Raw genomic sequence first — 26,683 nt, forward strand, 5'->3', positions numbered from 1 at the left:
GGAAAGACGAAGGATATGAATTGGAACTGGCTGACGTTGATAAGGTCAACTGGGGCCCCTGTTGCCACAAAATCGTGGCCCTCTGTCATCAACAGTGACACAACATGTCAGGGGTGGGCAAACTGTGAGTGCCGGGCTGCTTTCAAGAATTTGGACGAGGGGCCGGTCCTGGAGGCTTATCCAATTTTTTCTCATTTATGATAGATAGATAGATAGATAGATAGATAGATACTTTATTCATCCCCGTAGGGAAATTCACAGTTCCAGCAGTCCACCCTGTTGTTTATTAACAGATTTACATGATGCCCTCGGGGTGCTTGTAGCGGAGTGGATGACGTAACACGCAGTCCAAAAGTTCGACATCCCTGCGGCAGATGGAAATCTTTTTCTTTGTGTCCAGGGAAACACCACCTCGTGTTAGCGAGTCCTTCTCCTCTCCGATTCCCGTAGGCTTTCATGTCTCTGTATAGCGGCGCTGAAGCCGGATAGCTCCGGGGGTAGCTCCGAGTGGCTACACGTTAGCGTCCGGGGTGCTAAACGTGAGCCACGTTTCCGCAAAACACAGCAACTGTGAACTATGAACTAATAGGCATGATGTAAGTTTAAAAATACTGTACATTCTTCCTTGTATATTTATATGCTTTAGTTAAACTTTAGTATACAGTGGAACCTTGGTTTTCGAACGCATCTCAGTTCGAACAAATCGGTGTCCAAACAAAAATTTCGAGAAATTCTTGCTTCGCTGTTCGGTCAAAAAAATCGGAGTTCGAACGCCCGTAATGCGTGAGTGCGCACGCTAGGGTGCGATGCTGAGCGGCATACGGGTGTTTTAGCCCCTTATTATACCTCCGAAGAAAGTCAGTGCAAGCAGCAAAGTTTCTACAGGTGAAAAAAGAAAAGTAGTGCGTACAACTATTGCATTTAAGAAAGAAATAATAGACAAATATGAAGGAGGTGTGCGAGCGCCTTCTGCTGACCACCACAAAGGTAAGAAATCCTATTCATAAGAATACGATAGCTCGAACGTACGATTAGCCGGGATTAGCTTTATGTTTACGTTAAACATTCAAGGTAAACATTCAGGGTGTTGGAACGGATTAAAACGATTTACATGATTTTTAATGGGAAAAATGATTTCAGTGATCGAACAAATCGCTTTTCGAACAGGGTTCTGGAACGGATTATGGTCGAGAACCGAGGTTCCACCGTACTTGACTCTACTGAGATATAGCAGAGGGGATGACCTCATGTGCGGTCCATTCTCAAGGTTTCTTCATTTTCCTCATGTTGAGGTTTTTGAGTTTTTCCCTGCCCTCATGTAGGTTTTAGATCAGGGGATGGTGTAATAACAGTCTGCAGTTTGCAATAATCTGTGGTCCGTGCAGCCCTTTAAGACTACGAGTGATTAAGGGCTATACAAACAAATATGACTTGCTTCGACTTGACATGCATACATCTACATGGTGTAGTTCTTTTGAATTGTTTTATCTCTGATAATTATTCTCGTCAAATTGCTTTAAAGCGCTCACAATTAAAGCAAATGAATAAATTAGGTCTCTGTTAAAAGCTCCTAATTTGATATTTAGTTTTGCAGCATTTTTATACCTTTTCTGTAGTGTTTGGAAGTATTACTGTAGCTGTGTATTTTTAGTATTTCTTTGGTATTATTTTTGTGGTATTACTGTAAAGGTATGTCAATAGTAGTAGTATATTTGAATTATAGTATTACTTTACTTGTATTTTGTAGCATTTCTGTAGTTATATTTTGTAGTGTTTAGGAATTTTGTAGTATTTCTGTGGTAGTATCAATTTAGTATTTCTGTAGTATGTATGTAGCATTACTGTAGATTACTCCTGGTATTGTGTTTTTTTCTTATCTTCCAGACAATTCTCTGTTTATGCTGCAAAATTGACAATAAAGCTGACTTTGACTTTGATGTATTTCTGTAGTAGTATATTTGTAGTATTTCTGTCGTAGTATATCTAATATTTCTTCAGTAGTATTTCTGTATTATACTTGACTTGACTGTGGGGGTATTTTTGTAGAACTTATGTAGTGGAATAACGTGTTTGTGATTAAGAGACTTTGTTGGACTTTTATATTTTTGCACCGGGAAGAGAGTAAAACATGTAGTTAACTTGTTTGAGGGAAGAAGGTTCAGCCTATGACTAATATATATATATATATATATATATATATATATATATATATATATATAAATATACAATTTGTGAATTATACTGGTTTTTTTTTTGTTTTTTTTGTTCAAAATTGCTGCTATTACATGTGACGACACTTATTTTCATTGCACCATGGTTACAATGTACTATTCTTAATTGCATTATTTTTACTATAACTTAGGGCAGTTTTTCTAGCACTATGTTGTTATCAATATTTTGTTGACGTACTCACCCTGATAGTATTTTATCTATTTTCTCTTTAAAGTGTCTGTATTACATTCTTTACCCTGGAGTGTCATGTCTAATCTAAAAAAAAAATTCACAACTTTGATATAGATGACAATCAAGACAATTCTAATTCTAGTATTACTACAGATGTTTTACTGCCGTGGTAGTATTTTTAAAGTATGAGGCTACAGTTGGAGTATGTTTTTAGTATTTCCAAAGTTTTCTGAATGAAAGCAGAATAATACATTAGATCCCTGTTTTAAAGCACTACGTTTGATATTTAGTTAAAATTTTGTAGTATCTTTGTTGAACGCTTGTAGTAGTATTTTGTCAGTAGAGACACAAAAGGAAAATAGGGTGTCAGAACCAGAACAGACAGTAGATCCAAACGCGTAACGTTTCACACCAAGCTTCATCGAGGAATCGGGAAGTCAGGCGCGGGGAGAAAAATGACAGTGATACGGTGCTCGCTGGGCAGGAGAAGCAGAAAGCCATCGAGATCGTGGTCGGAGGACGTTAACAAGTCGGGGAGCCGGGACGGGAGATCGGAGTGTGGTCGGAGGACGGAATCAAGTCAGGTAACCGGAGACGTTCGGGAAGCCAGGGACGGATGAGCACGATACAGGACAGGACAGAACGGAACAGACGGGAACCAGAGTCAAAAAAGTGCTTGTCTTGCATGTGCAGAGGTTCGCTGACAGACTGACACAGAGTAAATGAGAGGGATGTGTTTAAATAGAAGTGATACCAATCAGGAAACGAGCAGCAGCTGGGGCTAAACGAGTGGGCACAGGTGAGGGCAATAGGCAAATTATAACAACATAGGGACAGAGACAGCACCAAAATAATCGTACATTTTTTATTAGTAGTGCTACATGAACTTATATTATATTGCCATTCTCATACTTTTACTATTTTTGTGTGTTAGGCTGAATTAAAAAGCCCACGAGCCTTAGTTTGCCCATACACGGCACATGCTATTGTTATTAGTAAAGCCACAAAGTAAACAACACGTACAAACACAAAAATACTTGGAAATACAACAACCTTGTAAACTACCACATGCTCAACAGTAAATGTTTTTGTTGGCAGAAAGAAAAATCCATTAAATCTGTTTGGGTTGTGAAATTTGTCTAAATAGCGGCTCCTTTTTACTAAAATCCCCAGTTAAATAATTTCTTCTTTTTTTGGTCTGACCATAATAGTCACTGTCTAAGAGTCTAGATTAATTGGGTTTAATGCACTTGCAATAAAAGTTTTCTATTCCGTTGATTTTTTTGTGGGAAGAATTGTATTTTATCCAATACACATTACAAAACTAATATACTTGATCAAGTCAAGTCATGTTTATTTGTGATGCCCTTAATCACAAAAAGTCTGAAAGGACTGCACAGACCACAGACTATTGCAAACTACAGACTATTACACCATCCCCTGATCCAAAACCTACATGAGGGCAAGGAAAAACTCAAAAACCTCAACATGAGGAAAATGAAGAATTCTTGAGAAAGGACTGCATATGAGGTAATCCCCCTTCCAGGATGACCAGGCTGAAATAGATGTTGCAATAACACACAATGTCAACATGAAATATGTTTCAGTAGAGTCTAGTATGCTAAAGTTTAACTAAAGCATATATATGTATATATATACATAAATATATATATATATATATATATATATATATATATATATATATATATATATATATATATATATATATATATTTATATATATATATTGGAAGCATGTACAGTTTTTTAAACGTACATCAAAGGGACAGTGTGTATTATTTGACCTCTAGATGTTGCTTTATTGTGCCGGGCAACCAAAAACCAGTGCTCAAAAGAAAGAAGACAAATAACTTGACCAAACCACAACATTTTTCTTATTTTGTTGCAAAGAAACAAAAACATGAAAAAAGGAAATAAAAAGGCAAAAAGGGCAAAAAGAAATAAATGGAAAGGGGAAAAAGAAAAAGGGGAAAGAAAAAGGAAAAAAAATAAAAAGGATAAAGTGAGAGGAAAAAAATAAGAAAAAGGCTAGGTAAAAAACAAGGAAGGGGTACTCGTTGCAGGAAGATGGCCAACGATGATGTCAGCTCCATCCGAATGAAGCCAATGTAAAACGAGGGCACATTCATCGACGGATAATAATTTTAAAACCTGAACGTTTATTTCATAGTTTAAGTCTTTATGCTTATTTTTCAAATCATTTTTTTATGAATTACATATTGCTTTATACTACACACTGTCCCTTTTGGACTGTCATTAATGCTGGGGCCTTAAACGATTACCCCACGGGCCGGAATTGGCCCTTGGGCCACGGGTTTGAGACCCATTCTGTATATAAACATTTAAAAACATTAGTTTGCAGCCCAAATGACTGCAATGGCTCTTTAGCATCCAGTTTTGTGTCCGACCAAGGAAAAAACTGTAAGTTCATTAAGTCACCACAAACCACTGGGTCATCAAAAGGCCACACCGCAGTGACGGATAGTACCGTCTGCCCTGTTGGAATAACGCTGTTATAAATATCACCGTTACGTAACGCCGCTGTCATTTTCAGGAACGGGGTAGTCTAATTGCATTATTGTTTCTGCCGTTACAACGCCGTTAGCGTTACTGACGGTCTAAAGCCGTGCGTCGCTACTTTGCCTGGAGAATGCTCCCTCTCCTCCAGGTTGTTAACATCACGTCTTATCGGATTATGTCACCATCCAAACTGGCGTCTATGATATAGTTAAATAGTGATTAGGAATACAGTTTTAACTAAGGCGACGAAAGTAAAGGCGAATAAGGAGTGGGTTTTGACAGCAGCCGACTGGAGTCATTTGTGAACCAAACGTCTCGACGAGCCGGCTCTTGGAAGTGATCCAAGGGAGTTGGCTCCCCTCTGATCAAGAGCCGAGACGTTTTTTTTTTCTCCCGTGATTGGTCAATATACATTTTTGGGAGGGATTCTGTGTTGTTGATTTTAAATTTGTCGAGCATAAAAAAGTTAAACACGTTTTGTATTTGACCTTGTTTTTTTGTCAATATTTTAATCAATTCCCTGCGTTTTTCCAGTTTTTATGTGTTTGTATGAAATGTAAAGTATATTCCTTTTTCTTCATTTATCTCTCTTTTTCCTATTGTTGTTGTATATTTCGTTTGGTTTGTTTTGTGTTTCCATTTTTTGTAATTTTGTCTTTAATCTCCCACTTTTTAAGTCATTCTGTGCATCATAATACATAAACATTGGCAGTATAGGCATTAGTTCAACAAAAACGACTTAGAGAGCCGTTTGGGAGCCGAAAGAGCCGTGTATCGTATTTGCTCAGGCAATTTCAAATTCATTACCATACAACAACTTCTTTAAAGTAACGGAAGTACCTCAGAATTTGTACTATAGAGCGCATCTGATTATAAGCTGCACCCTGCACATTTAAAAAAACAAACATTTTGTACATGCATAAGCCGCACCTGACTATAGGCCGCATGTGCCAACATTTAAACATGATGTATATCTGCTGCTTGGGCGCCCCTGGCGGCCGCTAGAAAGAATGCATAAATCAGCCCCATCATTGCTGGGGAAAAACGTTGCGGCTTATAGTCCGAATTTGATGGTAGTTACTTCCCATAGTAACCACTTACTTTCACTATAGAGCAATTCAGTGATTAAATCGGTTACATTTTGAAGAAAGGAGTGAATAACTACAACAAATGACTTTTTGAAAGAAACGTGTCCAACACTGAGGGTTTCCCTATCTTGCTCAGTGCGCACCTGTCGGAAAAAACCTGCGTACACATCTGCCACACCTCTACCAGCCATGGGGAAAAAACATCCACGCACAAACGCTGAACAGCTAAAAAAAAAGCGACTTACAAGAAGTTGACGCAGCCGGTGCCCGGAGGTGGTGCAATCCAGACAAAGCTGAAACTGGTTGAGGGTTGGCGGCTCACGTGGGAGGCCACCACACTGCACACAAACTGGGTGCTGCCGAACTGACGTTCTGGTATCACACCTGGAAGAAGCCACACAAAGACGTTCATTATGCCACTGTCCCGCGACATACAAGTGTGCGGCGAGAGATCGTCAGGTGTGCCGTGAGAAATTATCTAATGTCTCATCTCATCTCATTAGCTACACCGCTTATCCTCAGTAGGGTCGCGGGGGTGCTGGAGCCCATCCCAGCAATCATCGGGCAGTGGGCGGGGGACACTCTGAACTGGTTGCCAGCCAATCGCAGGGCACACAGGGACAGACAACTCGCTCGCTCATTCACACCTAGGGACAATTTGGACCTGCCAATTCACCTGAAATGCATGTTTTTGGAATGTGGGAGGAAACCGGAGTGCCCGGAGGAAACCCACGCAAGCACGGGGAGAACATACAAACTCTGCACAGGAAGTCTGATTATCTAATGTCACTTTTTAAAATTTAAAAACATTTATGAATCTCATCTCATCTCATTAGCTGCACCGCTTATCCTCAGTAGGGTCGCGGGGGTGCAGGAGCCCATCCCAGCAATCATCGGGCAGTGGGCAGGGGACACCCTGAACTGGTTGCCAGCCAATCGCAGGGCACACAGAGTAAGACAACTCGCTCGCTCATTCACACCTAGGGACAATTCGGACCGGCCAATCCACCTGAAATCCACGTCTTTGGAATGTGGGAGGAAACCGGAGAGCCCGGAGCAAACCCACACGAGCACGGTGAGAACATACAAACTCCGCATGGGAAGTCCGGTAGCTGGATTTGAACCCACACAGGAGGTTCCCAAGACCTTAGAACTGTGCCGCACACGCGCTAAGCACTGCGCCGCTGTGCTGCCTCATTTATGAATCATTTTCTGCAAATATTATGTCATTGTCAAGTGTCTGTGCTGTAAAACTGGGGATATTATAAATAATATTTTAATTATACAAAAATTATATAAATATAAAATTTTTGGTTAGCTGCAAAATTTTTCCAATGTAAAAAACGTGCCCTGGCTCAAAAAAGGTTGAACAACACTGCATTATGCCATCAGTAGAGTACTGCAGTTTATTTAAGTGTGGGCCAACACTGATGTTTGCTATTGTCTTGTATTCCAAAGTTTAAAGCAGGGGTCTCAAACTCACTTGACTTGGGGATCTGCGTGAGATTGGGCGAAATTGTGTTTTCCACAAAAAAGTTCTGATAAAAACAGCCTAAAAAACAGTTTGTTTTTTAACTTTCTACACAAAATAGAATTTAAAATAAGACATTAAAAAACATGATTAGGCTCACCTAGAGGGAAATTACCTCTTTCTTTTTTCTGGCGTTTTACATTCTCCATTATTTTTCCATATTTTATTCTTTTTATTTTTTTTATTTTTCTCTTTTCTCTTTTTCTTCATTCTCTTTTCTTCATTCCTACCTTTATTTCTTATTTCTTTACCTTTTCTTTTTTTTCTTTTCTCTTTTTAATGTCTTTTTATCCCTTTTTCCTTTTAGTTTCTTTCTTTGACCCTTTTTTGAGCCCATCCATCTTTCATTCTCCCTTTTCTCATTCCCTTCCTTTTTTCATTCTCCCTTTTTTTAATCCAGTCTTTCTTTTTGTCTCCCTTTTCTCATTTCAGTCTCTTTCTTTTTCTTTCTTTCTTTCTCTTTCTTTCTTTCTTTCTTTCCTTCTTTTTTTCTTTCTTTCTGTCTTTCTTTCTTTCATTTATCTTCCCTTTATTACTTAATTCCCTCCCTTTCTCATACCTTTCTTCTTTCTTTTTTCATCCCTTCATTCCTTCATTTCCTCTTTTTCTCATTCCTTTATTCCTTCCGTCCCTCCTTTTCTCATTCCTTCCTTTGATCCTTTCTTCCCCCTCCCTTCCCCCATTCCTTCCTTTCTTCCTTCCTTCCTTCCTTGCTTAAGAATTTTTTGTTGATTTTTCATTATATAAGGCTCACCTAGAGCTAACATGATTGTCCACCATCTTGCCGCTTAAGGTCGCCCCCGAAAAACAAAAACCTCGTCAAAAGCTGGACAATAAAGCGAGAGACCATCTGTGCGGTTCGGTCACTTCGTGTTTCCGTACTTTGTATTCTTCCTTGTGCTTTGTAGTACTTGTTTTCAGTTGTAATAACAACACAGCAACATCTATCAGTCAAACATTACACTGCGCTCTTTAAATGAAACGCTTTGCCTCACCCTCGCAGATTAATCTGTTTACCTTTTTTTCTGTTCCTCATAATGAAGTCATAACTTTTCTCCCCCCCTCTGTCCCACCTAACATAACAACTCTCTTATTTATGGACGGCCATGTTTGCGCCGGATAAATGACATCATGTACGTAATCTTCGCATCATAGAGGGCAAAGGCGCGACAGTGAGCCATTCATCAATGGCTTTGCCGACATTTAGAGAGTTTTAATATCTTACTGAAACAAATTGTTTTCTAGGGTCAGAAGATGTATCCGGGCCTCGCTGTAAATACAAAACTCCAGAAAACATAATTCATCAGCAAAGATAATTGTATAATCATTCAGGGAATTCATCATCTCCCTAGACCAGGGGTGTCAAACTCTTTTTAACTCGGGGGGCCACACGATAGAATACAACATTCTCTCAGGGGCCAGACTAGTAGATTAAAGAGAAAGAAAAAAAGAGAAATAAATAAGAGAAAGAGAAGGAGAGAATAGTAGAGATGGCGGGACAGAGAAAGAGAGAAAGGGAGAAAGAAAGAGAAAGATAAAAAGAGAAATAGTGAGAGAGAGGGAGAAAGAGATAGAGAAAGAAAGAAATCTAAAAGTGAAAGAGAAATAAAAAAGAGAAAGAAATAAGAGAAAGAGAGGGAGAGAATGGTAGAGATGGTGAGACAGAGAAAGAGAGAAAGAAAGAGAGGGATAAAAAGAGAATAGTGAGACAGGGGGAGAAAGAGAGAGAAAGAAAGAAAGAAATCCAAAAGTGAAATCAAAATGAAAAAAGAGAGAAGGCGAGAACAGAGAAGAGGAGAGTGGGAGAAGCAAGACAGAGGGAAAGAGAGAAAAAGTAGAGGGAGAGCAAAAAAAGGTAAAAGACAGAGGGAAAGAGACAACGAGGAACAAAGAAAGAGAAAAAGGGAGACAGAGACAGTGAAAGAGAAAGAGATAGAGAGTGAGAGAAAAAGGGAGAAAGAGAGAGCATGTAGGAGAGAGTGAGCTAGAGAGAGAGAGAGAGAGAGTGGAAGAGAGAAAGACAGAGAGTGAGAGAGAAACGGAGAAAATAGAGAGAGAGAGAGAGAGTGAGTAAAAGAGAGAGAGAGAAAGAGAGAAAGAGTGTGTGTTAAAAAGAAAGAAAGAAAGAAAGAAAGAGAGAAAGAGAGAAAGAGAGAAAGAGAGAAAGAGAGAGAGAGAGAGAGAGAGAGAGAGAGAGAGAGAGAGAGAGAGAGAGAGAGAGAGAGAGAGAGAGAGAAAGAAATACAAGTATACAAGTACAGCGTTTGTGAGAGGCACCAAGCTTTGGCAACATCAAGTGGAAAAATTCAACCTCCAGCTTTTTTTTCACTTGCGCTTTTCCGAGCTTTGTCTTGCAGGCCAGATTCACTCCTCTAGTGGGCCTGATCCGGCCAGCGGGCTGCCTAATTGACACCCCTGCCCTAGACTGTTCGGCAATCACCATTTTGCCCTTTGGTTATACTGAGAATCTATAAAGCGATACATTAGAAGTAAATATTGGATAGTATTGATTGAAATACAATCTGATACAAAAAAAGTTAAAGTTTTAGTTTTTTTGTTTTTTGTTTTATGGCTCTTTCAACATGTTCTGTGCCTGACCACTGCACTACATCCTACTGCAACATTTAGTGCTTAATACACACTGTCCCTTTGTCCCCTCAGTGTAAAAAAAATGAATATACATTTCTAATACATCAGTTTCAGAACCAAACTCAAGAGAGACAACCAGTAAAACAACAATGTTAGGGAAACATGTATATGTGAATATCCCTGCGGGGATGAATAAAGTATCTATCTATCTATCTATCTATCTATCTATATAACACTGTCAACATGACATGTACACATTCCTTTTGTTGCACATTATTTTGAAAATAAGGTCAGAAAGTGCAATTAGAGTAAAAAGCAAAATGTAAAAATCTCATTTAACTGTACAAAAATGCAATAATTCTTTTTGCAACAATTGTTTCAGCCAAACCCCAAAAATCAGCAATGTACCAAAACGGAAAACACTGAATAACAATGTCAACAAGACAACTATAGTATCTTCCATTGCAACATATTTTGAAAATAAATTCAGTAGTGAATTGTAAACACAACTGGATCAAATGTAAACCTTAAAATGTATGTATAATCTCACAATCAAGTCAGGTCAAGTCATGTTTATTTGTGATGCTCTTTATCAGAAGGAGTCTCAAAGGGATGTGCAGACCATAAACTATTGGAAACTATAAACTACACCATACACCCAAAGAAAAATTTGAAACCTCAACATGCAAAAAATGAAGAAACCTTAAGAAGGGACAGCACATCAGGTAATCTCCCTTCCAGAATGTTCAGGCGGCAACGGATGTTGCAATAACAAATAATACACAGACATTGTCAACGTGGAATATAGATCATTCAAAAGTTATGGAATAGAAGTGTGTTCGAAGCCTAGAGTTAAACAGTTCCACTGAATCTCAGTGGGCAGAGCATACCACAAGCCCCGAGGCCCGAATGGAGAACACTCTCGAACCTGCCAATCTCTTCTTGTCATGTTTACTGATGTGACTCACCTGTGTCCCATCATTTGGCGTCAATCGTTACGGGTTCTGATTGGTTCCCTGTCACTATTTGAACCCAGTCCTGTCAGTCCTCTGTTGTCAGTCCGCCTGCGAACTTCAGTGTATACTAGGCAAGCCTTTTTTCGACCCTGACTCCCACCTGTCCCGTTTTTGCTCCCGTCTGTCTCCGGGTATGACCTGTTTTGATCCTTACCACGTCTGCTCTCTCGTCCTGTCTTACGACCTCTTTTTGTACCCGACTACGTCTACTCTCCCGTTCTGGCTTACGACTTGTTTCCGACCCCAACCACCCTTTGCTCTCCCAGTCCCGGCTAGCAGTTTTTTCCGTCCCTGACAGCGCCATCGCTCGCTACAGAAGATCCTCCTCCGTGTTCAGATCATAATTCGAGGACGAGAGCGACTTGCTTCCCGTGTCGAGCGAGCACCGGATCGTGGGCGCAGCCCTTCCTCTTTCCTTCAATAGAACTTGTGGTACGCAATTGGGTCCTGTTTCCGTTCTGATCCTGACACTTATTGGCTCTTGGGATCACTAGCAGACCAGTATTTTCAGAGTGAAGGCTCCTACCAAAAAAAAAACCCCACCCTTTGTAACTATTTGCTGAGTACCATTTATCAGCCAGAGAGTATTTTAGGAAAACACCCATTCCATGAACAACATTACTCTTGTGCTGGTTAAAATGGAAAGACAATATCGATTACAGGACCATAGTCTCGATCCAATCCACGTACTTGCTCAGTATAATATGGATATTCAGATCCATCTGTCCACTCTTAAAAACGACAAAGATTGTGTGTCCACTGTGAGCTTTATCAGCTAATACCAACATACCCTTCAATGCACACTAACAAACCGAAAGGATAATAATGCTGGATGAGATAATTGATATCACTAAAGCTATTACACCGCCTAGATCAGCAAGCGGTTTGTTATTCAAACATTTTTTGTGCGACTCAAAACAGATGACTTCAAGGGAAATCATTCCATGTTGCTGCTGCCTGTATAAATGTTGACTTTAGCGTTTACATATGTAAAACAGTTCCATGTTGACAGCTCGACTCTGCAAGCTGAAAGTGTGCCTGGATTCTCTTAGTTTGTTTGCCAACTTGTAAACTTTCGGTGTAACGAGGAATCAACCCTGGATAGTTGTACAAGTCTGAATGCTTACACATTCTGCGTTCAAAATATGGATATATACCGTAAATTCCGAACTATAAGACGCTACTTTCTTCCCAAATGTTCAGCCCTGCGGCTTATTCAGTGAAGCGTCCAATTTATGGAATTTTTCTAACGGCCACCAGCGGTGCTAGAGTATAAAAGGTAAGATTAAGACCAGTAGAATATGGGCGCTATGAAAGACTTCAACCTCTATGTTTAAGCATACATTGTCTGTATAGTTAAGGTACGTTCCAATTATGAGGAAGACGCCCTTAATGACGATAGTAATGAGGAGGAAGTTGAGGACAATCTTCCGTGAATTTCACAATTCTGGATGCTTTTTTTTAACAAGCACGTTTGATACATTGCGAGCGTGATCCTACTAGCGTGTTGGTACCTTTCAAAGGCACGGTTTGGGATGAAGGTTATATTATTATTATTATAGCTTTGAAAACTCTCTCCGTGTACCGTCTTTCTTCGTAAATATGTGTAACCATGTATATTATGTATTTGCAACTGTATATTTTTGTAATGTATTTATTTTAGAGATGTATTATGTTATGTGTTCTACGGACGAATCAAAAAGAAGGGCGGAGCACACGCGGGCTGACGGGAATTGGGGTAAAGCTGAGTTACCGGTAGATCCGTCTGTTGTCGCAGCGGGCAATAGTGGATATATATTTTTCCCACCCTTAACTTTGGAAATATACATTTTGTTTCCTTGGATTACTTTCAACGGGACCCGGACTTTACAAGTCTGCATCATACGTTAATTACGGGTATCATTTACCGTTTGTGATGCCAACCGTGACTCTAGAATTGTGTATTGTCTATGCGGGACGGACCTATTGACACTAACAAAGATGTTACATAACAAAATTGTGAATATGCTTGATTGCTGTTAAGATTGTCGAGAAGGGTTGTTCAAACCTCACATTGTTTGTTTGCTGTTATTAGTGTCAATAAATTTGTTCAAACCAAAAAAAGATACAATCGTGGAGCATACAGCCTGGTCTGGATTAAAATTGTGATTGTGACGCAAGTTTTGATGCGGGCGCACGCAGCTTATACATGAGTGCGGCTTGTGTAAGAACAAAAGTATCAGAGGCATTTATGTTGGAGCAGCGACCACAAAGCATGTAGCTGTGGGCGTAAAAGCCTCCCTGGTTGATTTATGTCAATGTTCACAAGATAACACGAGTCACGTGCAATTTACGATACGTGGCGAAGCAGCACTTTCCCCATGCAAATCCATTACCATGCTGTATAATGAGACACCGATAACCACCGTGGTTACAACGCCTATTCAGTGTGTGGCCATAAACGTTTTTTAACCCCTTGATATTCCTGTAAAATTCGCCTAAAAGCCCAATCCAAGAAATACCCAAAGTAAATTAAATGCTGTTTGGAGAACATGGACAATTTTGGTCTCTTTGTAAAGGTAAACCTCTGAAGTCTTCTCCTAAACTGAAATAATCACTGCAAGTGCTATTAACATTGAGTAATCTGAGTATGAATACACAGAAATAGGCATTTTTTGGGGGGGAATCAATTGCCTGCAGATAAGCGTAGCATGGTCATTTTAGCTGGAAAATACGTGAGACAATAGCTTGGTGTCTTACCTGGTACCTTGTCAAAATTGATCACACTCTGAAAAACTAATTTACACATTTTTCTAAGGGTAGGTTAAGGCGTTTCCAAAAGTATCAATTTGGAGATGACCATATGAGTGCACTAAAACCTTTGCAAATGTGTATTTTACTTTGGCCGATCTTTCAGACATTCTTAAAGAGTTGTAAATGTTTGACTACTCTTTCCAGAAGTCAAATCAAAGATTGTGCACATAATATATAATAGTGGTGCGTAAAAATGAATCAGGAATTGCATTGTGCACGTTTATTTTCAGATATGATTTGAATACACACCGTGTGTTGGCTAACCAATATGTCAATTATGGTTTCATTCAGTTACCGCTAGATGGAGATATTCAGAGCCACAGGGGGGTATCAGCGTTTTATCAAAGAATCCCTATAGTCTAATGCGAAATGTGGACTGTGAAAAAAAAGCCTGCTATGGGCCAAGAGCGGTATCTGTTGGCTTTATCGTGTGTTTTGGAATCAATATTTTACACAGTTGAATTCTCTGGATTGTTTTGGATGTAGTGAATCTATTCTTTCATACTTTCAAATAATTTGATGACAGTCAGTGGATGTAAATCGTGAGTAATGCTGGGTTTATAGTTTTTATTATCTTGTTTCAGACAAATCGTAATTTTTCTGTGATATGTTTATTTTGAAATTGTATTTTTAAAATTCCAAGAGTTTAAGCTTTCCAATGATATGTGGTATATCGGTGATTGGTGACTTCGCACGGTCACGCATTTGTTTATCAAAAGTCCGACAGCCCGCCATTAAGGGGTTGAAGGAACATTGTATTATTTTTATTCTCCTTGTGGTAAACTTCAATCATTCAAAAAATATGATTTGAATATGCGAAATTACATGAAATATCATAGAGCCATGCATTTTTTTATCCTCACAGGTGGAAATATTTGTTTTTATTCTAGATAAGATAAAATAACATGAGGGAGCTGACACCATTTTCAGCCACCTTACTGCTACAAATACCCCCAAAAATCAAAAACATTATAAAAGAATGGCAAAAAATTGAGAAGAAAAATTTGGTGGTTTAGTCTCCATAGTTTATATTCTCGTTGTGTTTTGCTGCACTTCACAGTATAACAACATCTAGTGCTCAAATATTACACATTGTTCCTTAAATTACAGTTGTTAAACCCTTTTTCTCCCTGAGCAATGGCATGGTCAACGTTGTCAATTCTACGTTTTCTGGCTCACGGTTCATGGATCCTTTAACCCCCTCGGTTGTCGAGGCACTATTGAGGACTCAATTCTGTTCAGCTTTCTTCCAAAAATAATACAATATCCCTCAAATTTGTCAGCCTAGTTTTTTTCTGTCTTCCTTTCCTCTCGCCCCCATGGATTGTGCCTTGGCCAGTCCTGATGATCTTGTGATGTGACCATACCACTGAAGATTTTGTCTGAGCACAATTGACAACAGTTCTTCATTAGGTCCAATGGTGCGATCCATTGTGTTTGTCACATGGGCTATGTAGCAGAGGACTAGAAGTTTCCTGTTGCATCAAATTTCTACAGCCTAGATTTTCCCTTCCAGCTTTGCTGTGAGAGTCCATGTTTCGCAAGCGTAGAGGAATATGAGGGTAACCAGATCTTTAATTTTCTGCTATGTTCTTGTCCCTACAGATGGGTTTAAGTCTGGCAAGCGCAGCAGGGGTTTGAGCTAACCTGGCCATGAGTTATGTTGCTTACCCCTCTAATGTCTCCAATCAAAAGTTTGCAGCTGGTTCAGAATGCGGCAGCTAGAGTTTTGACTAAGACCAAAAAGTTTGAGCATATTACTCATGTATTGACCATCTTGCACTGGCTCCCAGTCCACTTAAGATGTGACTTTAAGGTTCGCTTATTAACATACAAATGTTTGCATGGACTTGCACCCTCTTATCTCTCCGATTTGATTTCCCCCTATGTTCCTGCATGGAGCCTCCGCTCGGAGAATGCCGGTCTACTTGTGACTCCGAGAGCCAAGAAGTCTGCAGGCTTGAGAGCGTTCTCCATCCGGGCCCCGGTGCTATGGAATGCCCTGCCTCCGGAGATAAGATCTGCAACCTCAATGAAAGTTTTTAAACCAAGACTTAAGACACACTTCTATTCCAAAGCTTATGATTGATGCCCACGTCCTATTCTGTATTGTCCTGTCTTTTTCCGACTGCTTGCCTGGTGGTGATACAAAGGAGAAGGATGATTTGAGAGGAGTCAGCGGACCATCGTCTGACCTGAAGCATGTGTTGTACTTTCATATGGTTTTCCTTGAGGCGATTTGCCATACTCTATCAAATGCCTTCTTGAAATACACAAAGATGTGTTAGAGGTTTCTCTGGCATTGTTGAAACTCCTTGCATAGGATGCTCAGATTCTAAGTACTGTCAGAACCGGAACACATAGTAGACCCAATTGCGTAACGTTTCACACAAAGGTTTATTGGGATATTGAGGAAACAAACGCCAGCGATCCGGTAATCCCTAGACAGGAGGTGCGAGCAGCTCCCGGGATCGGAGCGTGATCGGAATGCGGATGTGATTTGCCGGGACGGAAGATCAGAGCGTGGTAAGGGGCGAAAGCCGGTCGATAGCCGGAGCGGGAGATCAGAACGTGGACGGTGGTTAAAAACGGGTCGTTAGCCAGAGATCAGAGCGTGGTCAAATGGACAAAACGGGTTGATAGCCGGAGACACGGTAAATCAGGAACAGACGAGTAGGAAACGGATGAAGATAGAATTGACGGGAGCCAGAATCAAAGTGCTTCCCTAGCATATGCAGAGGTTCGCTGACGGACTGACCAGGAGTGACCAGGAGTGACTGGCGTACTGGGTATAGATAGGAGGGGAATCACTCAGGCAACAAGCAGCAGCTGGCGCCAAACAAGTGGGCACAGGTGAGGGTAATGAGTAATCATGACAAGTAGAATAAATAACAATGATAATTAAAGGAGGGGGCAGCACGGCGGTGCAGTGGTTAGCGCGTGTGCGGCACAGTTCTAAGGTCTTGGGAACCTCCTGTGTGGGTTCAAATCTAGCTACCGGACTTACTGTGCGGAGTTTGTATGTTCTCCCCGTTCTTGCGTGGGTTTCCTCCGGGCACTCCGGTTTCCTCCCGCATTTCAGGTGGATTGGCCGGTCCAAATTGTCCCTAGGTGTGATTGTGTGAGCGAGTTGTCTGTCCCTGTGTGCCCTGCGATTGGCTGGCAACCAGTTCAGGGTCTTCCCTGCCCACTGCCCGATGATTGCTGGGATGGGCTCCTGCACCCCCGCGACCCTACTGAGGATAAGCGGTGCAGCTGATGATGATGATTAAAGGAGGGGAAAAAGTAAGATCATTTAAATATTAAAACCTAAAACCATATGAAAAATCAAATGTAAAATCAATCATTAGTTGTGCACAATTGAAGCTTATTTATTAAAAACATTAGATAACACTACAGCAATGCTCTTCGTGGGCACCACTGGGCGACAAAATCCATTCAACAGACGCACACTAAAATAGAGAGGACCCTACTTACTTTCAGAACAGGGAGGTGAAAGATGAAGAAGAAAACTCATGCACACCTGGGACACTGAGACCATTTATTTTCCTAAGGTAGAACATACCCCCTGGTATATAAAATGCAAATAACTAAAAGTCTTCTTTCATGTTGAGGAACGAGTGGAAAAAAAGATGGCTGTTATTCAATTGAATCCAAACAGCAACTGTGTCAGATATGAAAAATTCGCTTTGTAGACCAGAACGACACTCTTGGCTCTGCAAAGGCAGATGAGACACGGACGAGACACAGGCACTTTCATCACTGAGAAATGCAAATATATAACAAATCTAAGCCCATGTGACCAAAGCCTTGTCCATTCACTCCTCTGTCTCAACAAACGATGTCAAAATATTTGGACTATCCGCAAACTGCGCAATTATCCGAGCTGTGACCTGAAGAAGGTGCTAACAAGGGATCGATTTCTTCTGTTTTGTCAACATCTGCAATGTTTCTCCTTCCGTCCCATAAATAAAAACCTCAATCAAATTGCCAAGATTTGCTGAATTACCATGATTTTGTTTTTTTTAATTAAGTCGGAGGAAATAATATAATTCACACGTGTCAAAACGTGACCTTCTGGCCAAATGTGTCCCTCAACATCATTTTAAGTGACCCGTGAAATGATACTGAGAGAAGCACAAAAGATAAATGTATCAAACAATGACTTGCGGTTTTAAATATGTCCACTGGATGTCGCCTAAGCCAGGCGCCACTCACAAAGCACCCGCTGTAGCTATATTTGCTGACTATCATTCATCAACCAGAGAACATTGAGGAAACTCATCCCAATGTTATTTTACTGAAAATAAAAGTCAATGGTGCGCTGGTGAAGGCAATAAGAAAAAATAACAATAATAATAAATCAACACCCACAGTTCAAAACATCTCAATCTTATTTCTATCCTAAATATGGAAGCTAACAGTGAACTTTACATATTCCAGTAAAGATTTCAAAGTATATATATAAATGAAGAGCAAAGAGAATTTGAATTCATCAAAATCAATCATCTAAATTAGTGTTTCTATGCTGTTTGTGTCACTTTCTAGTTTGCATGTGTTATTCCGAGTTAAATTAACATTAGCAGAAATGAATTCTTTTGGAGTGATAAACACTACAGGAGAATGAATCTTAGCAAAGGAAAAATATATTGAGGAAAAGACCTCTCACTAACCGTTTTATAAATAAATGTTACATCCCTGAATCATTTAATTGTGAGCCTCCGAAAAGACCCCAGTCCTCTAGCTAAGACACACTTTTTTGGCATTAATTTACAAGTCCAGCCACACTGAGAATGTTTTTTATCATGTGGCCCCCGAGCTAAAATTAGTTTGATCTAAATGTAGAATTAATAAATGAATGACATGTTTATTTTTAATCTTTAATATCCAAGTAGCAATGATTTTCACTTGTGCCTAATTGTTCCAAGGACTTTCGCCTCACTGTTGTATCTAACAAGATAGCTTTTTTATCAACCTGAAATAAGTCTCATCTCATCTCATTAGCTGCACCGCTTATCCTCAGTAGGGTCGCGGGGGTGCTGGAGCCCATCCCAGCAATCATTGGGGAGTGGGCAGGGGACACGCCGAACTGGTTGCCAGCCAATCGCAGGGCACACAGGGACAGACAACTCGCTCGCTCATTCACACCTAGGGACAATTTGGACCGGCCGAATCACCTGAAATGCATGTCTTTGGAATGTGGGAGGAAACCGGAGTGCCCGGAGGAAACCCACGCAAGCACGGGGAAAACATACAAACTCCGCACAGGAAGTCCGGTAGCTGGATTTGAACCCACACAGGAGGTTCCCAAGACCTTAGAACTGTGCGGCACACGCGCTAACCACTGCGCCGCCGTGCTGCCCCCTGAAATAAGTATGTAGACAAAATTTAAGACATGTATGAAGAAGCTTTTTCGATGTTATTCTATTTTCTCAAGAGTCCAGCACTTTGGTGCATTACTGCCTCTCTGTTTGGTTTTTGTTTCCTATGTAGAAATAAACAGCTGGACATTGGTGGGATTGGAATTTGACACAAAATGGATGAGTGTGGTAGGTCTGGAGGATATCTGTGCTGAGGACTGTTTAACTGGCCTCCCAAGAAGACACAGATCCAGACGTCTCTGACCTCGGCCAACGCTGTGAATACAGTACCCTAAATGCGACCAGTCATGTCCTGTAGGGGATTTGGCACGGGCTAAATGTTGGTCGACACATTTTTGACAGCCGATGCTGCCAAGGACACTATGGTCACAATGACGGAGATCACATAAGTAGGGGGTTGGGAACGGGCTCTCACTTGGTCTCATTAGGCCGCCTTCCAATCCCATTTCAAAATTCTCACAGATAAACGCCTTTTTGTCTCAGGTAACCCCATAAGAAGTGACTAGGAAGTGAGTTAGAAATAAATAAAATACGTCAAAGACACAATTTTTAATAAAGACTTAATATATTTGTTATTTTTTTGTTCTTTTTCATGAGCCGGATTACTTTGCCTTCCGAGAAAAATCCTTCATTCCTTGTATGATTGGTTATGTCGGTGATCCGATTGGTGAGCTACGCCTGACGAAGAATTCAACAAAAATCGTATTCATCATAGAGCTCTGTATAAAGGTTGAGGTAGGAATTGGATTATTAATTTTGATATTGACTGTGGACCCTGAACTTTGAGAAACCAGCAATACCCATGGATTTGGGATTCCCTGATTTGAAAAACATTTGAATTTTTTTTCTTTGTTTTTTGATGAAACTTCTTGTTGGTCATTTGAATTGTCAATGAACTTTTAAGTTACTATTGTGTTACCTTAAATTCTGACAGATTTAGTGATTCAGTGCACCTAAATGTTAAATTTGCAATTAATAATAGGTTATCAACCAAAATCAGAGTAGATGACCGGTCATTAAACCAAAATAGAAATAAAACAGGGTAAGTAAAGATAATTAAAGATAACCAAAATTTAGGAACAGTCCTAAACCAAAGTAGATAGTTATTTTACTGTAGTTTTTGTTAAATGTTGTATTTTGTCTTGTACATTAGATAGCTGTTTTTTTTTCAAATTAACTTTACCTCTGGTGTTTCTTATATTAATTTTACCACTCGTCAACCCTGGACCTAGCCTAGAAGCTTTTCTTTCCTCTGCCAAACAGTATGGGTGCTACATGAGGTTTTTGTCATGATTATTCATTGCACTCACCTGTGCCTGCTTGTTTGGTGCCAGCTGCTGCTAGTTGCCTGATTGATTCCCCTCCTATTTATACCCAGTACGCCAGTCACCCCTTTTCAGTCCGTCAGCGAACCTCTGCATATACGCAAGGCAAGCACGTAGACTCTGGCTACCGTCCGTCCCGCCGTATCCTACTTGTCTGTTCCTGATTTCCCGTGTCCGGCTATTGACCTGTTTTAGCCCATTTGGCCACGCTCTGATCTCCCGCTCCGGCTAGCGACCCTTTTTGCCCCTTTGACCACGCTCCGATCTCCCGCCCCGGCAAATCCACTCACTTCCGTATTCCGATCACGCTCCGATCCCGTGAGCCTCTTGCTCCCCTTTCCAGCGAGCACCGGATCACTGGCGTTTGTTTCCTCGATTTTCCAATAAACTTTTTGTGTGAAACGTTACACGTTCTCGTCTCCCATTTGTTCTGGTTCTGACAGTTTTATACGAGGAAAAGGATGGAAAAATAAAACAATCCTCTGAAACTGTAAACTCTATCGTGATTAAAAAAATGTGATCATATTGAAATTGACTATCAAATTGTTTCTAGAATGATGTAAGATCTGATCAATTGTTTGAATGATTGATAGAAAAAAATGACAAAAGTTATCTTGGGAACAGGTATCTTATAAGCCCCTGGGTTTTTTTTCCTCTTAGGTTATTTCGTAATGTAATGTTTGTAGAAACGAGATTGAAAAGAAAAAAAAACAGGAAATACAAATGACAAGGAGATGCCAGAAAAATCCAAACGAGGATGGACTACTAAACTGTGAGGCATATGCGCAAACTGTTTTTATTTTAATACAGTGGAACCTCGGTTCTCGACCATAATCCGTTCCGGAACCCTGTTCGAAAACCGATTTGTTCAATCACCGAAATTGTTTTTCCCATTAAAAGTAATGTAAAATCGTTTTAATCCGTTCCAACACCCTGAATGTTTACCATGAACGTAAACATGAAGCTAACCCAGGCTAATCGTACGTTCGCGTACACCTCTTTCATATTTAGCTATTATGTCTTTCTTAAAGGCAATAGTTGTACGAACAACTTGTCCTTTTTCACCTGTCCCTCTTGCACCGACATTCTTCGGAGGCATAATTAGGGGCTAAAACACCCGTACGCCGCTCAGCATCGCATCCTAGCGTACCGGCGTTCGAACTCCGATTTTTTGACGGAACAGCGAAGCAAGAATTTCTCGAAATTTTTGGTCGAACACCGATTTGTCCGAACTGAGAGGCGTTCGAAAACCGAGGTTCCACTGTACTTCGCTTTTAAAAATTCACATCTGTCTTTGTCCTTGTTGGCATCTGTCTTTTGTGACACAGCATTTTCATTTGTCTTCTCCCACCCATCACCTCACTTTGCAGAGCTAATAAGCTTCCCACAGCCAAGCGCAAATCAAGTCAACTAAATGGAGTGAGAATTTCCCGATGGAGCAGATGGACGCTTGGTGGCTCAGCCTGGCACAGACTATGCACTGCAGGAACAGCAGGAGCCAGCACACTGGCACTAGAAATCATATTTAGAGGGGTGCCGTTCAAAACAATGTGCAAAATGCAATTTATACAGCAAGCACCATTCCACATCTGTCTAGGAGATAATGTCTAAGGTCATATATTGACGTCAAAGAGGCTGTGTGTATTAATTTACCACCAGATATCACTGTATGCTGCAGTGCAACCGAAAATGAGTGCTAGAAAGCATAAGAAATACTACAAAACTACAGAGACTCAAAGTGATCAAAACTTAGCATTTTACTGTTTTTCTTTTTGCTCATCTGTTTGAAGATTTTTGGCTACCTGTAGCAGCAATATGGTGGACCATTATGTCGCAAACATTGTTATGTCGAACAAATGCAAAATTCTTTATTGAGGAGTATGTAAAAATACATGCTTATATCTTTTATATGTACATTTGTTTTTGCTTATAATTTATGTCAGGACCAGAACGGAGACAGGACCCAATTGCGTTTCGTTTCTCACAAGTTTTATTGAAGGAATGAGGAAGGGCTGCGCCCACGATGCGGTGTTCGCGGGAAGCAGGTCACTGTGAACGCGGAAGCGGATCTTCCATGGCGAGCGATGGCGGTGTCGGGGACAGAAAAACGGGTTAGTATCCGGGACAGGAGAGCAAAAACGTGGTCGGGGTCGTAAGCGAGTCGTAAGCCAGGAAAGAACGGTAGACGTGGCCGGGGACAAAAAGAGTTTGAAAGCCGGGACGGGAGAGTAGACGTGGTCAGGATCAACAACGGGTCGAAGCTGGGGGACAGACGGGAGCAAAAAACAGGTGGAAGTCAGGGTCGAAAAAAAGCTTGCCTAGTGTTGACTGAGGTTTCCAGACGGACTGACAAAAGGGGACAGATAGGAGTGGGTTTAAATAGGGACAGGCAGTTGGCGTTAAAGGAGCGGGGACAGTTGATTCTAATTAGTAATCATGACAATTCAATGTTTTTAACCCGATTGTGTTAGCTTTCAGGTAAAACGCCAACAGTCAGTGGTGACCCATGTCTTGAATCAGCAGTAAAATATAGATATACATGATCCATTTTGTTCAACTCTTAGTTACCTTGTAAGGCTTCATCTTCTGAGAAAATATTGATTTTTCTAAGTTTGGTGTGCGTCTCTCGGACTTTTTTCTGCCAGTACACCCTCAAATGAAAAAAATGGTCAACTAACTATCAAAGAATTTTGAAAATAAATCAAAGGTCTTTCTCCTATATTTGTTTTATTTGGGGGTAAGATATTTGCAATATAATAACAGTTTTTTTTTTCATTTTATTAAAAATGACAACAATAATGAGAGCTTTTTTCTTGTTACTGACTAGCTCGAAGGGTTACAAATTTGATAGGAGGATTAATAAATAACTTGTTCTTACTATTAAGAGGCACTAAATACATACTGTCGCTTTAAGGTCTTTAAGGATCATCTCCGTTGTCGAACTAAAGCTTCGAGGACAGTGGAAGGAGCTTGTACGTAACGTACGAGTTTGTTAAACACATTTAAAGACTTAATACATACAATTGAATTTTGAATTGTCTTAGATGTTTCTATTTACAGTTTAGCAAGTCTTTGTTATTTGCTCTATTAGTATTATTATTTTGTTTGCTTTAGATTTAGTTGACTTCTTAATATTTTTCTTTTTTATAGTACATATTTGTACAGAAAAAGAAAACATATATTTGATCAAAGTAGAATTTTTATATCAGAACTTTTCTTTTAGAAAACCAGATGTGTACCTAAACCCTAACTTTGGCAGCCCCCAAGTAAATTGAGTTTGAGACCCCTGCTCTATATAATACCCATTTTTCAAGACAACTGTAAATATGTATATTTCTAACTGTCTTGTGGGCTTGTTATTACCTAATCACCAGATAATATTGAAACACAATTAAAGTGGTTACCTTCAAACTTAATTAGACTACAGACGCTCCCCAACTTATGACCATTCGACTTACAAGAAACGGTAGCTACGAACATTTTTCCGGAATGTCCAAAAAAATCCATACATTGCTGTCAGTTAGATTTTGTCCTGTGTGCACTTTTTTTCCGATTGCAGGGCATTACTAAAGTGCTTCTTTCCGCTTCTACCGTCGTGAGGTGGGGCTGTGAGAGGTCACCCAGAATCCACCCGGAAGAAAAAAAATCTGCTTCCTCTTACTAGTCCTTGTGTAAACGTACTATACTGAATATCCAGCGCGTTAAGAACGTTGCCATTTGTATTGTTTAATATCTCGTTTATCCGTTTAATTTGGTTGGTGTAAAGTGTAAAGAAGAGGCGAGCTGTTTCATTTGGAATGAAAGTGGAATAAGAGAGCTTGATGCGGTTGAGAAAATGGTTGGATCACTGTTTTTTCATCCACTCTCTACCCCAGAGGAGGACCTCTTGAAGCCCATCTTCCAAAAGTAAGTTATACTTAATTTGATTTATCTTTAGAGTGCATATTATATAATGAAATGTTTATTTTTTAGTACAAAACAATACAGGTTACTTGGACAAGCCTTAAACATACTTATATAAACCATAAACATACATTCCAGACAAAATATATCTCTGAAGCAACTTAGCAACAAATTCATCTTAAAAACGATCGTCCGTAACCTCGTTTATAAGTAGGGCCGCGTCCGTATAGACTGCAACTTTTATCACACAACATCTATCCTGCGGCTTATACAAAGATGCTGCTAATTTTTTCATATTTTTTCCCCTTTTTTAGCACAAAGTTACCCGTTTTACTGCTGTATTTTGCTGTGTTATGGTACTTGTGTTGCTCTGCCTCAGTGACCTACTAGAGTAGATTTTTAACCAGCTCTGATATTACTGTATTACTCGTGTTGCTGCTGTGTTAATTGCCTCGCTGTGTCTAGGTGCCTTATCCTCGTATGCGTTTGTTGTTTAAACTTTGAAAACTTTATTGTGTACCATCTTTCTTTTTAAAATACCTTATTTTTTAACATGGGCACATAGGTGTTATAGGCAGGTGCAAGATATGTTTGCACAAAAGTGCGGCTGATGGTTGGGTGCGGGTTACAAGCCGGAAATCATGGTAAAATTTAAAGGCTTGTAGCTGAATGGGTTCAAAAGGCCCTGTCAACATTTTAAAGAGAAAGCGAGATAAATGATACATCATGTGGCAGCTCGAGTATGGGTCCATATTTGCTTTTGTGCCTCTAAATGAGCAATTGTGATACATTCAAGGTTTTGTTAGTTCTGAGCATTCAGCCCTTCTTTGCTCTTATAGCCGTGAACCGGACACTGAGCTGTCATTGGCTGGGACTGGCCTCCATTTTTGCACAGTGGTGGTTCGGGATTGCAATGTTGCCAGAAAGAAGCTGTGCAAAAATGTGGGTGGTAAAACATGTCAGTTTTTTATGAAAAGAGAGCCACGGTATATTGTGAGAAAATGTGAATGAGGGGCAAGAGAAAAGGACACCTACTATGTTAGCTGTGCACCATCCTATGCAAGGGTGTCAAACTTGTTTTTATCAAATTTTAAAAGGAGGCTTAAGACCCACTTTTTAAATTTATTTTTTTATTTAATTTCAATTCATATTTTTTTCTTATTTGGATTTGTTTAACTCCTTGTTTTTAATTGAAACACACTTTACTTTTTATATTACATTTTTATGTTTTGTCCTGCAGTTGTTTTTATTTCTATTTTTTTATTTTTGTGTTTTCTCATTTGGGGGGCCCACACTGGTAAGATGCGGTTCAATGGCTGAAAATCCTGAGGCCATCAGCTGCCATCCCCATCAATGAGGATACTCCCCCCTCAGGTCCCCTTCCTCACATGGTTAGTCTGTGCCTTGCCATATTTTATTCATATTTTATTTCTATTACTATTTCTTTTGTTTTTATCGTATTTTAACCATTGTGTTTTTTCTGTGTGGGAATTGGTTGGAGTTGTTGGGAGGGGATGAAGGATTTTATTGTCTTAATGTATGCTGAATACAGCATTTTGGGTAACAATTTATTGACTAAAAAGTGCCTAACAAATAAATTTGATTTGATTTGATCAAAGGCCACATCGGCGTAATGACTGTCCTTAAACTTATAAATATAACTAAATTTGATTGGTATGTAAAATAACTTATCCTTCATGTAAAGTAACTCTAATTTATTGAATGATTTAAGTCACAAACATTAGAGTTGTATTTAAAAAATGTCCCCTGCTACTGACTGGCAACCAGTTCACGGTGTCCCCCGCTCACTGCCTGAAGATGGCTGGGATGGGCTCCACTGACCCTACTGAGGATAAGTGGTGCAAATCGTGGCTGGATGGGTGAAAAAATGTCACCACATATTTATAATAATTTCATAAATCAAATACAGTGGTGCATCTACATATGAGTTACTTAAGCTACGAGAAATTCTAGAGAGAATGAGCAAAGAATTTGCAGACATACAAAAGAATATCCATGTTACAAGAACTTCCAGTCATTACCACCTGAGACCGAGGCTTTAGACTCATTTTATTATAATCTTATTAATCTTTGTATTGTGTTTTTATGTTTAA

At 39.9% G+C, this 26,683-nt stretch overlaps 1 protein-coding gene across 1 annotated transcript in view; it reads right to left on the reverse strand.

Moving 5' to 3' along the window:
• reln (reelin) overlaps positions 1 to 26,683 on the reverse strand; it is a 179,772-nt gene that overhangs the window by 93,579 nt on the left and 59,510 nt on the right. The window contains exon 3 of the mRNA XM_088339951.1: positions 6,277 to 6,415. Within this exon, the coding sequence (XP_088196077.1) occupies positions 6,277 to 6,415 (139 nt within the window). The remainder of the gene's footprint in view (positions 1 to 6,276; positions 6,416 to 26,683) is intronic.

This window comes from Urocampus carinirostris, chromosome 7, assembly GCF_059441175.1.
Source record: "Urocampus carinirostris isolate Australia breed hairy pipefish chromosome 7, RoL_Ucar_1.0, whole genome shotgun sequence".
Lineage (NCBI taxonomy): Eukaryota > Metazoa > Chordata > Actinopteri > Syngnathiformes > Syngnathidae > Urocampus > Urocampus carinirostris.